General features: G+C 46.4%; 1 protein-coding gene across 1 annotated transcript in view; it reads left to right on the plus strand.

Annotated features, from left to right (window-relative positions):
- LOC146809159 (IgGFc-binding protein-like) overlaps positions 1 to 18,099 on the plus strand; it is a 135,332-nt gene that overhangs the window by 77,031 nt on the left and 40,202 nt on the right. The window contains exon 5 of the mRNA XM_085614836.1: positions 9,297 to 10,523. Within this exon, the coding sequence (XP_085470962.1) occupies positions 9,297 to 10,523 (1,227 nt within the window). The remainder of the gene's footprint in view (positions 1 to 9,296; positions 10,524 to 18,099) is intronic.

Raw genomic sequence — 18,099 nt, forward strand, 5'->3', positions numbered from 1 at the left:
GTTCCAGTTATGAAGACGCAAACACATGTGCGTCCACCGTCAACATGTCCTCTGTCAGATCCGCCATGAATAGGCCGGATATTCCATTCTTAAGTATGAAAGGCCACCGGCTTTATATGGTTCACTTATGCCATTTTACAGTCCAGGCAAGTAGGCCCTGATTCTGTCATCGAACTCTTCTTGCCTTCTGCCTCTGAAAACTCCTGTCTGAGCCTGCATCTGTGACCATGAACTTTGTCTCATTCCCTGCGCGGCTCACGAAGCCTGACATCAGCTTGCTGCCTGCCAAAAACTGTATTTCACCTTCGAAATTATCTGCTCCGTTCCCTGCCCGATGCATTCCTGTCTAGTAGTTTAAGTAAACATTCTTCCAGCTACCGAGCAAAGGCCCGGCTTCTCTGTCTTTATGCAAGTAATTCATAGCCCTATTACTATGGAAGATTTCCGCCCTCGCATCTAGTGTAGACACTTAGACGCTTGTACACGCACTAACAGTCAGTATAGTCAGTATAGAATAAGATTCTACTCTAAGAAGACCTCTCTTTGGATAACTTAGTTCTTTAAACATAGGATGTTAGATATGATTTGGGATTAGGTTGACTTGACCCTCCAGACTTCTGTCGCCACATGTAGAGCTAAATGTCAAGTCCCCTTCACCCCCTAGTTGCACGTCAATTACACGTCATGCTGCTGCACGCGCATTTCTGCCAAGTATTTCTGCTGACATTGCGAAATTCTTTCATGTAACCACCCTCTTATGACATCACATCTGATGACGTTCTTTAAATCACACCTAGTTACGCCTATTTTTGCTACGTACGAATATATTATCACCACTATCAATTGTTACGCCTCTTGTATCTGCTTCACTGTAATGCCTATTGTATAAAAGTAATTGATTGTCAATAACGTATGTACTTCACTTCCTGAACCTTCGTGGTGATGGAACTTGGAGCAACCGATTATAATCGACCATTGGAATAAAGCCCATTCCGAACCTCTAATACCACGGATTCTGCCTCTTATTTACTGAGCTATTTTATTATGTTTCTGTATCAAATTAAGTCCCGGTAATTAAATTATTTACCACAGGCCTACAAGGAGCTAACTTCAGTTAGTGACCAGGAGGTCCACGAGTGGCGTGTGCAGAGCAAATAGTCACACGCGTGCTCCCACAGGTTTCAATGGGTGCGTAAAAAGTACAAAGTTACTGCAAAGAGGATCTTCCGGATGGACTAGGAACTCAAGATTTGGAACACAGGCACTAGAGATGTAATACTACACTTGGGCACAGGTGTGCCAGCTTTACCTCACCCACAGGAAGCGGGTGCATAGGCCTCGAAGTGCGTCGGGTTTCTTCTATCTGTTCCGTGGAGCTTGAAGACAAAGATGCTGCAGGCGGTCGGTCCGGGAGAGATGCAGTGGATCCAAGAGTGGATCGGAGATGTTGAAGACCTGTAAGCAGAGGGGACAGTGTTCACAGTCACTAGCCAGTGACCAGCGTGGCACCAGGTGGGTACCAGGCAATGTCGGGTGCAAACAGGAAGAAAGGTGTAGCTTGTCTCTGCAGCCACGTGGTCCCTGGAGGTCGACGACGTCCAGGAGTCAGTTCACGAGCTGTCCCACGCAGGCTCTCGCTGTCGGCGGTGTCGGCGACTTGATCGAAGCAAACAAGCCTTGGCAAAAGCAATTGTTGTAGGAGATGAAATAAGCTGATGGTTCTGACCAGCAAGGTCAGAAGGACTGCTCCTTTGGAGGGGAGCAAGGGCCAGTCTGGAGAAACCAGACCAGTGGTGTATTTTGTGAAGTTCGTCGCCAAGATGGCCACTAGCCAGCGGGCCAGCAACCGGTTAGGCGCGTCGAGTGGCAAAATGCAGAAGGGCCCCACGCAGATCGTGGAGATGCTGGAGGGCTCACCTTTGGTGCAGATGCTGCTCGAGGGTTGGGCTTCTCAGATCCCAAAGCACAACTTGGAGGGAGCCTTGGTTGTTGCACTTGTCAGCTTGTCGTGGTCGTTTCAAGATGGCTGGCTCCACGTGTCTCGGTGCCTCCACGGGTCTCCTCTTTTCAGGGACTGTGGATTGGGCGGTGAGAGGTCTGGAGGTCCAGGTCTTGTCAGTCTCTGGGCTCGGGCTCCGGCGGGAGGCGGCGGCAAAGCAGACGTTGATTCGCTGGATGGTGCTTGCGTTAGCAAGGTGGTCACTCCCTGACCACAGGGGAGATTTCCTTCAGTCTTCTGTGCAGCAGAATGTCGAAGTTCCCGTCTTCTTCTTAGTTTCAAGTTGATTCCAGGATGTCTGAAGTCTTAGGACACAGCTCCTACCTTTAAGCGGATTCTAGGGGCCGGACTACCTGCTAGGTCCCTCCCTATGGGTGGGACCAGGAAGGGGGGTGGTTACACCCCCAATCCTTTGTCCAGCTCGCCCCAGGCCCGGGACTGGTGTGCCCCAGGACCGGTTTGAACTGGCATATGCACCGAGGCTCCTTGTGAGCCACAGGCATGTCTGGTTTCTTTCAAGCCCTACCTGACCAATACACAAAATCCTGTCTGGGGTGGTGCATGCACCTCCCCTGGCAGGAAACCCTTTGTCCACACCTCCCAAGCTGGAAGGACTCCCAGCAGCAGGAGGGCAGACTTGTGTCTGTGGTGGCAGCATCCATTTTGTGGAGCTGAGGCTATGTCTGATTTTACCCGGGTTTCAGGTACTGTACATGTCGTGTCCCTCTAGAAGGGTGGAATGCTAACCCCGTCGCCAGAATTGGCGAGGGGTTAGTATTCCAATTCGTATGACACCTTACTCGACATGTTTTGATAAAGCCAAACCAAAGATAGCATTTAACCGCGAGGTTCATAATGCACTTAAGAGTATATGGTATGACGATATCTGGAAACAGTAGAAGGAAGTTGTTCCGACCACTGCAGACAGGCTCAGCTCATGCCAGAGCACCATCTCACATGGAACCAAGCACTCTGCCTTCAGGATTGTTAAGGCCTGCCATAGGAGTGACTTATAGGTTACCGGGTGTCCCATTTAAGGTTAGGTATAGGTATACTACACCTAAGTAAGAGGTGGTTACACCAACTTACCCCAGCTGAGTGATCAGCCAGTTGTGTCAAATTGTTAGGCCAAGCCTGGGGTGGCATAATACATGCTTCAGCCCCTGGCAGGCCTTGGGTACACCAATGCCCTGGGTACCTAGTGTACACTGGTACAGGGGCTGACAGGGTGATCCACTTCCAATTGGTTATGCACCTAGGGTGCATAGTTTTAATTTAGTAGAGAGAACAGCAGGCTGGGGGTCTGATTGGCAGGCCCACAGCCTCAATATGTCAAAAACCAGTGAAGCAAAAAGCAAAAATTTGGGGTGACCATAGGATAGCAGACCCTACTCTCCTACAGTGCTACATCTGTGACTCCCCTTTTACTACATATCAGTCACCCCTAAGGTAGGCCCTAGCTAGCCCTATGAGCAGGGATTCACTGTAGGTAAAAGGTAGGACATGCGCCTTAACTTTGTGGCATGTCCTGGTAGTTACAAACAGTCATTTTGGTTTCTCACTACTGTGAGCCTGTCCTCTCATAGGAATGCATTGGGGATTCCCTAATATGAGTTTCAGTGGTAATTCCTGACATGAAAGGAGTAGCATTATCAAGTTTGATATGTTTGGAATGGTGGTAACAAATGCTGCGTAATGGTGTTAGCAGATTTATTATTACTATTTTAGAAATGCCACTTTTAGAAGTGGACATTTCTGTGTGCTATGTGTTTTTGTGCCTGCCTGTTGTGTATTGCATGTCTGGCTCTGGAGTGTCAGAGACTGGGGAGGTGCAGTGGCTCCAGGGGGGCTGGGTGTGTCAGCGCTAGGCTGAATAGGCCAAACTGCATTTGGAGTGGTGGGAGGAGTAGCACCTGGGCCTGAATGGGACTGGCCTGCCTTCCACAATGCTGGCTCCACCCCCGTTGTGTATCTGGGGCCAGAGCCTACACTAATAATGAAGGTTGTTGTGCACTGTAAATGTGTTTTCAAGTGCCCTCAAGAACTGGGCACAGAGCCCTATGCCAGGGGGTGAACAAAGACTAACAGTGGAATAAGTATTTGGGCTGTGACCCCATGAAAAAGAGGAACTTTTGGTTACCTGCTTAAGCCGAAGGACTGCTGGGCGAGGAGGAATGGCTGTAAGACCCAACTGCTGGTTCCTGGGGGTCAATCCGTGCTGGCCAGCCCGTGCCCAGCTCTAGCCCCAGGAACTGGGGCCTTAGCGCCTCGTGAGCACTTAATTTTCATTGCCGTAGTGCCAGGTGAAGAGAGGAGCACTTTGTGACCTGTAGCGTGGGCAGTGCCCCCTCTCCTAGGAGACCTGAGCCCCAGGTGGGGGCCCACACTGCCCCAGGCATGAGGAGTGCCTCAGGGGTTTTTGCGCTAAAACACGCTGTGCAGCGAAGCCTGCTGCATCGCGGAATTCCCCTCAGAAGGAATGCCGGCCTGGGGATTCATCTGTGCTGCCTGGTTGTGGGACGACCCGCCGGAAGTCAGGCAAAGTCTGTGCCTGACGGTGGGCGGGGCCCCCTGCAGCAAGCGATTCACCACAAATCCTCGAAGTCGAGCGGGTTCCCTGCTGCTGCATCCTTCCTGTTTCCCGGATTCACCCAAGAGGAAAGGTCTATGGCGGGAGCTACAGGGAGCCCCAGAATCCGGCCCGATTGGCCCTACGAAGAGAAGCCCCGGTGAGTGGGGCTTACAAGGCACACTGTTGGGGCCTGCTTTTTTTTAACATCATTTGCATTCTGTCCATCAACTGTTGTTTTTGCATTTGTCACCCCGAGTGGGACGGGTATGCTCAGACGTGAGTCCCGTACTCTCCATGCCACTGGAATCAAGCTATCCTGACTGAAGAGGGATGAAACCCCGAAACTGGTCCTAGGATGCTTGGTTCCAGTCCAGGGAGGACCTGGCTTGGCAGTTCGGGCTGGACTGTTCCCATGAGGCACAGGGTCAACGCTGATTTGCATATGGCTGGGTTTAAACTGGAATGGCATGGTGAGCAAAAAAACGATGGATTTATGCCCAGATCTCTGTATTGGGGTGAATGTATGACATTGTTCTGCATTCTGTCCATCAACTGTTGTTTTTGCATTTGTCACCCCGAGTGGGACGGGTATGCTCAGACATGAGTCCCGTGCTCTCCATGCCACTGGAATCAAGCTATCCTGGCTGAAGAGGGGTGAAACCCCGAAACCGTTCCTAGGATGCTTGGTTCCAGTCCAGGGAGGACCTGGCTTGGCATTTCGGGCTGGACTGTTCCCATGAGGCACAGGGTCAAGACTGATTTGCATATGGCTGGGTTCAAACTGGAATGGCATGGTGAGCAAAAAAACGATGGATTTAGACCCAGATCTCTGTACTGGGGTGAATGTATGACATTGTTCTGCATTCTGTCCATCAACTGTTGTTTTTGCATTTGTCACCCCTAGTGGGACGGGTATGCTCAGACGTGAGTCCCGTGCTCTCCATGCCACTGGATTCAAGCTATCCTGGCTGAAGAGGGGTGAAACCCCGAAACCGGTCCTAGGATGCTTGGTTTCAGTCAAGGGAGGACCTGGCTTGGCAGTTCGGGCTGGACTGTTCCCATGAGGCACATGGTCAAGACTGATTTGCATATGGCTGGGTTCAAACTGGAATGGCATGGTGAGCAAAAAAACGATGGATTTAGGCCCAGATCTCTGTACTGGGGTGAATGTATGACATTGTTCTGCATTCTGTCCATCAACTGTTGTTTTTGCATTTGTCACCCAGAGTGGGACAGGTATGCTCAGACGTGAGTCCCGTGCTCTCCATGACACTGGAATCAATCTATCCTGGCTGAAGATTGGTGAAACCCTGAAACCGGTCCTAGGATGCTTGGTTCCAGTCCAGGGAGGACCTGGCTTGGCAGTTCGGGTTGGATTGTTCCCATGAGGCACAGGGTCAACACTGATTGCAATATGGCTGGGTTCAAACTGGAATGGCATGATGAGCAAAAAAACGATGGATTTAGGCCCAGATCTCTGTACTGGGGTGAATGTATGTCATTGTTCTGCATTCTGTCCATCAACTGTTGTTTTTGCATTTGTCACCCGAGTGGGACGGGTATGCTCAGACGTGAGTCCCGTGCTCTCCATGCCACTGGAATCAAGCTATCCTGGCTGAAGAGGGGTGAAACTTCGTAACCGGTCCTTCGATGCTTGGTTCCAGTCCGTTGGAGGACCTGGCTTGGCAGTTCGGGCTGGACTGTTCCCATGAGGCACAGGGTCAAGACTGATTTGCATATAGCTGGGTTCAAACTGGAATGGCAGGGTGAGAAAAAAAACGATGGATTTAGGCCCAGATCTCTGTACTGGGGTGAATGTATGACATTGTTCTGCATTCTGTCCATCAACTGTTGTTTTTGCATTTGTCACCCCGAGTGGGACGGGTATGCTCAAACATGAGTCCCATGCTCTCCATGCCACTGAAATCAAGCTATCTTGACTGAAGAGGGGTGAAACCCCGAAACCGGTCTTAGGATGCTTGATTCCAGTCCAGGGAGGAGCTGGCTTGGCAGTTCGGGCTGGACTGTTCCCATGAGGCACAGGGTCAAGACTGATTTCCATATGGCTGGGTTCATACTGGAATGTCATGGTGAGCAGAAAAACGATGGATTTAGGCCCAGATCTCTGTAATGGGGTGAATGTATGACATTGTTCTGCATTCTGTCCATCAACTGTTGTTTTTGCATTTGTCACCCGAGTGGGACGGGTATGCTCAGACGTGATTCCCGTGCTGTCAGTGCCACTGGAATCAAGTTATCCTGGCTGAAGAGGGGTGAAACCCCGAAACCAGTCCTAGTATGCTTGGTTCCAGTCCAGGGAGGACCTGGCTTGGCAGTTCAGGCTGGACTGTTCCCATGAGGCACAGGGTCAAGACTGATTTGCATATGGCTTCGTTCAAACTGGAATGGCATGGTGAGAAAAAAAACGATGGATTTAGGCCCAGATCTCTGTACTGGGGTGAATGTATGACATTGTTCTGCATTCTGTCCATCAACTGTTGTTTTTGCATTTGCTTTTTTTTAACAGCTGCGCTGCCAGATTGCGGGCAGCTGCGATGTCGGGGGCATTTGAGCTCAAAATCCTTTAGTGGAGCTGAATAAGGCTCCACCTGGTCATATGCCCCCTTTATGTAGTCCTGTGGTAATAGTGCACTTACTATCAAAAGTTACGAGTGGGACACACATGGAAATAGGGGCTGCAGAGAATGCATCTTTTGGGTACAATTGTGACCTTATTCTATCACCTAAAGGTAAAGTCATTCTAAATCACAACTTTATCAAAACTTCAAACACATTTGTCTGCCTCAGTGGGAGACAGCCTACTTGATTACTCTGTTGAGGACAACAGCCCAGCTCAACTCCCCAAATGGACCTACTAAATTTCTCCAAGATGCCAGAACTGACTCTGCTCCTTGGAACTCTCCCTTCTTCGCAACCCTGCCAAAAGCTAACGGGCTGTAAAAGGCACTACTGGATAGTCAAAAAAAAACTTTCCTCTTGCTTTTTTTTTATAATGCTGGCTCCACTAGCTCTGAGTAAATGTCTTAGAAGTAGAGACTCAAGGGAGGGCTGAAGTCAATCACTCCATGATACTCTTCCAAGTGCAAAAGAATTCTTTCATGCAAGTATCATCTTTCCTTCGCTGTTCTAGCAGCATTCTGGCTTTTAGACAGTGGGAAGCAGTGTAAGCATGTGTACTTAGATCCGCCACTTCCCTCTCAAGTCAGAAAGTGACCTGTGAGGTTTCACATTTTAAAGAATAAACCAGCAGTCCTTAAATATCTATTCCTGACCTCAACCAGTTTGATGTTGCTGTATCTTGGATAGCATGTGATGTTGAAACGTGATGCTATGACCTTTTTATTACATTTCACAGCCCCACCTCAAGAATTCACATTTGTTAAGTCCTTCCTTAGGGAAGAGGTGGCCCTGCATTTCATTTAAAGGTCCTTGTTTGACCACTTTCATGGGAACTGTTGGAAAGCTACTGCTCGGTGCCAATCCTCTGTATATGCAGAGAACCCTCTGAAGAGAATCGCTGTATCCAAGCTTTGACCTTCTCATGGCTACAAACGTCCTAAATATCGCACATTCTGCATTTCCAAACAGGGGATAGAGCTGAAATAAAGCTGAAATAATGTGCTTATGCAGACTGTTTTACAGCAGGCCACCCTGTTCACCAAAAGAAGACCCCCTGAGAGTAACATTTGAGGTATCCCTTTGAGTTCCCACTTAGGCTAGTAATGTCTCCCTCAACAAGTATGCAAGGGCAGGGTCTGATGTCTTCTGAAGGTATTATCAGAACTCTGATGGGAACTTATCAAACCATTGTGTGCAGAATTTGTATTAGGCTTACCACTAAAGTAAAAGAGGCAAACATAAAAAGTAAACATACATTAAGCTTTCAAATAACGTCCACTTGTTTTTAAGTCCCCCAAAAAGGTGCAGAGCAGGAGGAGACAGACTAAAACAACTACTGCCTATAAACTTGAGGAGCGGGAGGTTGAAGGGTAAATGGGCAAGATTATGATAAACATAAAAGGGGAAGCAAAGAGAGGTGCACATGCGAGAGGGGGTAGGAAGGAAAAGGAAGGAAGTTGTGTGCTAGGAGCGCTAGGTCTTGGTACAGAAGAGACTAACGGATATTCTGAGAAGGATAAAAGGAGACTTGGCAGGCAAGACCAGCTAGCAGCCACAAAGTGCGAGGGAACAACCTGCCACCTGTGTGAGCATGAGGGATGAGAGTATGATTCTGATAGACATGTACACTGGCAGGAGATGGGCATCTGGTAACTGGAAATAGAAAATAATGGTGTCTCTAAGGAAAGTGACAGGTAGACCACTCTCACAGCAGTCAACTCGACTCATGTCATGAGGGTTTATTTTCAGCCAATAGCACTAACTATGCATGAACATGTATTCTTACTGTCCTCAACGATGGTATTAGCCTACAAGTCCCACCATGCCTATCACTCTTCACCATGAAGCTGGGACTGATGTAAAGCCGCCATCATGAAAGCTATACACTCCCAGCTTCCCTTTAATATGGCAAAAGATTGGGAAAGAGGCATTTCGTGTTAGAGCAATCAGTACCCACGTGATGAGCTTTCATTGGGCCTGGGTTTATAACCAGCACAGCTGACCGGATCCCTTTGTAAGGCCAATGACTGTTGCTATCTCTAAATAACAAGAGCCACATCTTGACTCTATCTTTCTGTCCCACAGGTCCCTGCTCAACAGACTCCCTAGGAAAGAACTTTGTCACCGTGTTCATGCAGAATTATCTAGCCAACGGTGAAGAGCCAACTTTGCAAGTGCTGATCACAGGCTATACCGCCTCGACTAAGGTCACTGTGACCCTCCAGAAGACAGGCTTTGCTAAAGTGCTCACGGTAAACGAGAGGGAGACGGTGGCTCTGCAGATACCAAGCATTGCTCAAATCCTCGGGACAGGCAAATTCTGCAATACAGTCACCATCCAGGCGGACAAGGACATCTCTGTCATCTCAGTAAACAAAAAGAGTTTGAGCACTGACACCACCATAGTGTATCCAACTCAAGACTGGGGCACAGAGTACTACATTATGACACCACTAGACGAACTGTCAGATAGATACAATGAGTTCTCAGTGATCAACAATGAAGAGACAAACGATGTCAAAATCTACCTCAAAGGTAAAGTCACCTTTCAGGAAAACACGTATCCACCACACACCACTCTCTCGGTCATGCTCGAGCCTCTGCAGGCCATCCAAATCCAAAGTAAGGAAGACTTGTCCGGCACCAGGATTGTTTCCTCCAAACCCACGGCTGTGATGACCGGCCACACGTGCACATGGAAAAACACCAAATGCAATCATGTCTATGAGCAGCTCCTGCCCACCACCAGCTGGGGAGACACATTCATCGTGCCTGCAATTCCCTTACAGACCGGATCTGATTACGTATTTATCACAGCATCCAAAACCACATGCCTTGACTACCAAGCAGGATCCAGAAAAGAGACGAAGAGCTTGGGAGCGGGAGAAGTGATGAAGCTTGAAGTTAAGAAGGCAAACCCTCTCTACATCAAGGCCACTGCAGGTATCCAGGTCGTTCTCTACTTCACGGGCTGGACTGCCAAAGACGGCACCATATACGATCCCTTCATAATCAATATACCAGATGTTAACAGCTACTGTGTGTCCTACAACACGTTTGGATTGAAAGACTTTGATAACAAGGCCATCCTGGTGGACAAGACATCCGCAACATCGAGAATTACTTCCAACAAAGCCTCCATCCCTGGACTGAAATGGAGTCCGATTGAGGGCACAGACTTCTCTTGGAGCAGCTTCAGCTTGGGGAAAGATTTCAGCATCAACATGATAGACAGCAACTCTCCATTCGAGGTTCTGAGTTTCGGAGTATCTGCGATGGACGGGTATGGATCACCAGGAACCTGTATCACCCGTGAGTATGTTACATGACATTGATCTATGTAAGGGAGTGCATTTGAGTGTATCAGACACTGTCTGAACTATTAGGTGCATCTGTGAGTATATCAGACAGTCTGAGCCTGTAAGAACATCTGAGTGGATCGTAATCTGTCCGAGACTGTAAATATGTGAGTGTCTCTTGCACTTGAGATACAGTGAGCATATCTGAGTCACTTTTCAACTATGAGATGCTGCAAGTTTGTGTGTGCCCCTTACACTACAAGATGCAGTGAGTATATCTGAGTGCCTCTTACACTATGATATGCAGTGAGTATATCTGAGTGCCTCTTACACTTGATATACAGTGAGTATATCCGACAGCCTCCTACACTACGAGATACAGTGAGTATATGAGTGCCTCTTACACTACGAGATGCAGTGAATATATCTAAATGCCTCTTACACTAGGAGATGCAGTGAGTATATCAGAGGGCTTCTTACACTACAACATGTAGTAAGTATATCTGAGTGGTTCCTACACTACGAGATACAGTAAGTATATAAGAGTGATCGTGCAGTCACATAGCGCTAATTGTGTGTGGTGGGTTCGCACTCACATGTTGTTTAAAATTGAACTTGTAGTGAATTTTAACTATTGAAGCTGAATTGAATTTAAAAAATTTAAGCTGAACTGAATTGTTTTAAATTGAATTTGAACTCGCATTCTTTTAAAAAAAAACTATTTACCTAATTTGTGGGGGGTGACTAGCTGTTGCACTGTTGCACCGTTAAACCAACTACTTATCTGATTCTAAATGCTACCAGCGGTGCCCTCCTGTAAGAGTGGACCCACTTATAGGTTAGCATTCTATCTTTCTGTTCCCCCTCAAGCTCTCCTACTTCCTACTTAAGCCAGATGCAGCGACCGCAAGCCCGTCTGTGCCCGTCAGTGCCCGGAACGTGACTAGCGCCAGAACCCCTGCCCGTTTTGTAAGGTATACGCATTCGCACAACCAACTAATGTGTCTTAATCTTGGTAAATGTGTGACTCATAAACTACAGCTGGAACAATCCCCCTTAAACCCCCTAAGCTGCAATATCTGTGGCTAGGTAGGCCTAAGTCCAAATCTTAATGCTCAGACATCTGATTTTAACAACAAGAACTCTCGACCTATTCGGTGTATTTTACTTATTACCAGATCAATGGTCAAGCTGATCCAAATAGAGAATCCGGACCTGGTTTTTCTCACAGAAACCTGGGCAAATGAAAATAATGATCCAGATTGGAACATGGCAATCCCAGTTGGCTATTTTGTCAGTAACCTTGATAGAATGAGGGCAAGGGGTGGGGGAATAGCGATAATCTCTCGCTCTCAGTATACAGTGACAATCACTCCAGAACCTACCCTAGACGCTGAAGCTATGTCTTTTAGTATAAAATTCAATAATATAGAGCTGTTTCCAGGTCTCTTGATCTATAGACCTCCAGGTCCTAGATCCTCTTTTACGATGTCTCTCCAAACATATATGGAAGCATGCCTAGACACCGAATCGTTTACGATACTAGGCGATTTTAACTTTCATTTGGAAGCCAACAATAATCCTGACACATTCTCATTATTAGACAAACTGGCTAGCTTTGGTTTGACCCAGATCGTTTGCGAGCCAACACACCATGCGGGGCACACACTAGATGGCATTTTCACCAATAATTCACTCATAAAAGTCAAGACTGTCTGTCCCTTACTCTGGTCTGACCACTCAGCGGTACATTTTACCATCACGCCAGCAACCTCAAACGGTGGTCGGAAGAACAGACCCTTGGCCGTCAAATATCGCGCCTGGAAGTCAGTTAGTAAAAAGGATCTAATATCAGCACTATGTGAAAAGCCCGTAAATCCTCCTGAATCCAACCAAGCCGTGACAGTTTTTTATAACTGGCTTAATAGGGCAGCCGATATTGTGGCATCAGAAGTTACTAAGCACTCTCAAAGGAAATTAGCTTCATCCCCTTGGTACTCTGCAGAACTTAAACCAGCTAAAATTAAATGCAGGCAAAAGAAACGCTGTTGGAGATCGGAATATAGTAGCGTACAGACGAAAGCGTATTGTGTAGCCTTAGATGAATATAAAACGGCAATTACACTAGCTAAAACAGCCTACTTTACCACCAAAATCCAGGAGGCCTCAAATTCCCCAAAATAATTATTTCAAACGGTCTCGGTGCTGATGAAGTGTCCGCGGGACGCAATGTTCTTAACTGACGAAAACTTTATAGACAAGCTGGCAGGTTTCTTTCAGCCAAGGATGTAGGGCGCAATAATCCCGGACAGCCTGAGAACAAGGTCTCTCACTGTGGCTTACTGCAATTTCCACTATTGGGAGAGGAGGAAGTGGCTGAAATGTTGTTGAAGATCAAATCAGGGTCCCCTTTAGATCTCTGTCCACTGCATATATTGCATTTGGTTTCAGGTTAGATAAGTATACCACTCTCTTCCTTACTAAACCAAATTATAGTCTCAGGGGTCTTTCCCACCATCTGGAAAAAAGCCTGTATTCTCCCTCTTCTAAAAAAAGCCCAAACTGGATCACGCAGATGAGAAAATTTACCGTCCCATCTCCTGCTTGCCATTACCTGCTAAGGTTCTTCAGAAGGCTATGAACTCAGAATTAACAACTTATTTAGAGACCAATGATATTCTGGACTCTACTCAACATGGTTTTAGATCTACTGAGTCAGCCCTAATTATGGCAGTAGAGGAGATACTTAAGCTGATGGGTGATGGAGGAAGGGCTGTACTGGTCCTGCTTGATTTAACAGCAGCCTTCGACACTGTAAATCATACGGTACTAGTTTGAAGGCTACAGGAGATAGGTATCAGTGGTACAGCTCTCGCTCTCCTCACCTCTTTCCTTTCATCTAGGGAACAAATAATTCTCTGGGATGGCTATCAATCTGAGGAATTCACACTCCTTGGTGGAGTGCCACAGGGGTCGGCCTTGTCCCCTACGCTGTTCAATATATATGTAGCCCCCTTGGCCAGATTGATAAGAAGTTACAGCTTTACGCTGGTGTCATATGATGATGACACACAGCTTATAGTGTCTGTAACACAGTCAGTGGGTGATACGGCAGCCCAATTTTGCAGCTGCGTCTCTGCCTTGATGGCCTGAATGAGCTCCAACTTTTTGAAACTCAACGCAGATAAAACTGAGGTGGTGGAGTTTGGACAGAAAATTTCGGTGTGGAACCAAATATGGTGGCCCACTGCGGCTGGCATCTGTCTGACTCCGGTCAACAAGGCTAGGAACCATGGTGTTATGTTTGACAAGGACCTCACTTGGGCTCCTAAGTTCACCCAAGTCTCATCAGCCTGCTTTTTCATGTTAAAGGGCTTGCGGAAGATTCTTCCTTTTATCCCTCTCTCTACGAGAAAAACAGTAGTAGGAGCCATGGTTTTAGCTAGAATTGACTACTGCAATGCCCTTTATCGGGGAGCAGGTGCAGCTCAGTCAATTCAAAACGCGGCAGCAAGAGTCCTGCTTAAACTATCTAAACATTATCCTACATCCACCAGTATAAAACAGCTTCACTGGCTTCCAGTGTGACGGCGTATTGATTTTAGAACACTCTGTCTCGTGCATAAAGCCCTGTTTGGTGGTGGAGCGAAGGATGTGCAATCCTTGTTTACTAGATATGTACCATCACGATATTTAGGATCGTCTTCCCTGGGTCTGGTACAACTTCCAAGAATAAAGAAAGTAAGGTGTGGGGGGAAACGTTTTTCCCTCCTAGCATCCAAACTATGGAACTCACTGCCCACACATTTGAGACTCCAACCTAGCAGATCTGTGTTTAGAACGGAAATTAGAACATGGCTCTTTTCCCAACCCTGAACATGTTGGTAATTGTTTCTGCTCTTTCACTCAGCGCCAAGACGCCTCGGCAGTAGTGCGCTCTATAAATTCTTTCAGTCAGTCAGTCAGTCTTGAACTACGAGATGCAAAGAGTATATCTTAAAGGCTCTTACATTATGACATGTAGTGAGTATACGCGAGTGCCTCTTACACTACAGGATGCAGGGAGTATATCTGATTGCCTCTTACACTATGAGATGCAGTGGGTACATATGAGTGCATCTTAAATGACGAGATACAGTGAGTATATCTGAGTGGCTCTTACACAATTGGATACAGTGGGTATATGTGAGTGCCTCACACTACCTGATATAGTGAGTATATCTGAGTGCCTCTTACACTATGAGATTCAGTGAGTATATCTGAGTGCCTTCTACATTACAAGATACAGTGAGTATATCTGAGTGGCTCTTACACAATGGGATACAGTGGTTATATGTGAGTGCCTCTCACACTACGAGATATAGTGAGTATATCTGAGCGCATCTTACAATACAAGATAGCTGAGTGAATCACAGACTGGCTTAGACAGTATGTATTTGAGTGCGTATTAGAAAGCATCTTTAATCCTGTAAGTATACATGTGTGACTCTCACACTACGAGATATAGTGAGTATATTTGAGTGCCTCTTACACTATGAGATATATTGAGTATACGTGAGTGCCTCTCAGGCTATGACATGCAGTGAGTATAGGTCAGTGCATCTTACACTACGAGATATAGTGTGTATTTCTCAGTGAATCATAGACTGGCTAAGGCAGTAAGTATTTGAGTGTGTATTAGAAAGTATCTTTAATCCAGTAAGTATATATGTGTTGCTCTCACATGATGAGATACAGTGAGTATGTCTTAGTGCATCTTACACAACGGGATTCAGTAAGTACATCTGAGTGCCTTTCACAATACAAGATACAGTGAGTATATATGAGTGCCTCTCACACTAAAGATACAGTGTGCATATGTGAGTGCCTCTCACACTACAAGATACTGTAAGTACATCTGAGTGCATCATGCAGTACAAGATTCAGGGCCCGATTCACAGAACTAACTTAAGACAAAATCCTAAACTTACTACCATTTTCGTATTCACAGAAGGCACTTACTCATTTTGCTATTCACAGAAGACACTTACTCACTTCGGTATTCACAGAAGTTAGGAGTCCTAACTTTAGGACTCCTAAATGCCTTCTGTGAATACCGAAAGTCTTAAAAATAGGATTTTTCTCAGTTTAGGAGTCCTAAAGTTAGGACTCCTAACTTTACTACTACTAAACTGAGGAAAATCCTTATTTTAAGACTTTCGGTATTCACAGAAGTCATCTAGGAGTCCTAAAGTTAGGAGTCCTAACTATACTACTACTAAACTGAGAAAAATCCTAATTTTAAGGCTTTCGGTATTCACAGAAGGCATTTAGGAGTCCTAAAGTTAGGAGTCCTAACTTTACTACTACTAAACTGAGAAAAATCCTAATTTTAAGACTTACGATATTCACAGAAGGCATTTAGGAGTCCTAAAGTTAGGAGTCCTAACTATACTACTACTAAACTGAGAAAAATCCTAATTTTAAGACTTTCGGTATTCACAGAAGGCATTTAGGAGTCCTAAAGTTAGGACTCCTAACTTCTGTGAATACCAAAATGAGTAAGTGCCTTCTGTGAATACCAAAATGGTAGTAAGTTTAGGATTTTGTCTTAAGTTAGTTCTGTGAATCGGGCCCTCAGTGTTTACAGCTGAGTGAATCACAGACAAGATAAGGCAGTAAGTATGTTAGTGTGCAGTAGAAAGTATCCTGCCTCTAAGTATATATATGAGTGACTTTCACACTACAATATACAGTGAGTATGCGTGAGTGCATCTTAGACTACAAGATACAGTGAGTATATGTTAGTGTCTCTCACACTACGAAATGCAGTAAGTGTGAGTGCCTCTAACACTATGGGATGCAGTGAGTATACGTGGCTGCTTCTTACAATATGAGGTACAGTGAGTAAATCTGAGCATTTTTTACATTACGAGATACAATGAGTATGTGTGAGTGCATCTTACACTACAAGCTACAGTGAGTAGATGAGAGTGTCTCTTACACTACAGGATGCAGTGATTATATCTGAGTGTCTCTTACACTACAGGATTTAGTGAGTATATCTGAGTGCCTCCTACACTACGAGATACAGTGAGTATATCTGAGTGCATCTTACACTATGAGATACAGTGAGTATATCTGAGTGTCTCTTACACTACGGGATGCAGTGATTATATCTGAGTGTCTCTTACACTACAAGATGCAGTGAGTTAACGTGAGTGCCTCTTGCAGTTGAGACACAGTGAGTATATTTGAGTGCATCTTACACTACAGGATGCAGTGAGCATATCTTAGTGCTTCTTACACTACAGGATGCAGTGAGTATATCTGAGTGCATCTTACACTACGAGATGAAGTGGGAATACCTGAACACTTCTTACACTACAAGATACAGTGAGTTAACATGAGTGCCTCTTGCACTTGAGATACAGTGAGTATATTTGAGTGCATTTTACACTATGGGATGCAGTGAGTATAAGTGAGTGCCTCTTACACTACGGGATGCAGTGAGTATATCTGTGTGCATCTTACACTACAAAATACAGTGAGTATATCTAAGTGTCTCTTACACTACGAGATGCAGTGAGCATATCTGAGTGCCTCTTACACTACGAGATGCAGTGAGTATATCTGGGTGCATCTAACACTACGGGATGCAGAGATTATATCTGGGTGTCTCTCACACTACGGGATGCAGTAGCATATTTCTCCCTAGACCTGAGCCATAAAACAACACCTTCCTCCCCCACTATCACCCGGGCTAGGAATTGGAATCGAGTCGACACTCCATCTCTGTGTAACTCGCTGACTGCCACTTACCTGGATCTATTGGGCTTGGCGCCACATCTCCAGACCACCACTCTAGATGGCTGGCTTGCTAACGCCTGCGACCTAGTGGCCCCTCTGAAGCGGATCACCATCAACCGCACCCACAACGCCAAAAAGTGGTTCAGCCCCGGCCTTAAAGCCAAGAAACTGGAGTTACGGCAGGCTGAACGAGCCTGGAGAAGAGCATATTGCCCGACCCAGAGGCTACACTACATCACCATACTCAGTGAATATAAACAAGCCATCTTAGCAGCCAAGACAGACTACTTTTCGGGGCGCATTCTTGCCGCAGAAAGCCAGTCTCGCGTGATTTTTGCCACCGTCCACGAGCTGGCCTCATCGGACAGAACACTGCCCAAGATTCCCCCTTCCCAGGCCTCATGCGACTCGCTTAATGAGTTTTTCATTGAAAAAATAGTTCGCATTAAAGCCAACATTTCCACTCCTTCGCCCACTTTCACTCACCCCCAACCTCCTGGTAACAGCCAGTCCTTCACTTCTATTCCCACACTAACCCCCCCTACTTAGCCATGTTAAGTCGGGCTCTCCAGCTGATATCTGCCCGGCACGCATCCTCCGTCAGATCTTTGCTGAGTGCCCATCCCCTGTCCTCACTCTCCTGAATGATTGTTTTATACATGGCCTTGTCCCTGCCACTTTTAAGACCGCTATAATTCTCCCTATATTAAAAAAATCCGGAGCGGACCCCGCCTCCCTGGCAAATTACCGCCCTATATCTCTTCTCCCCTACTTGGGGAAGGTAGCTGAGTCTCACGTCA

The sequence above is a fragment of the Triturus cristatus genome, chromosome 7, assembly GCF_964204655.1.
Source record: "Triturus cristatus chromosome 7, aTriCri1.1, whole genome shotgun sequence".
Taxonomy (NCBI): domain Eukaryota; kingdom Metazoa; phylum Chordata; class Amphibia; order Caudata; family Salamandridae; genus Triturus; species Triturus cristatus.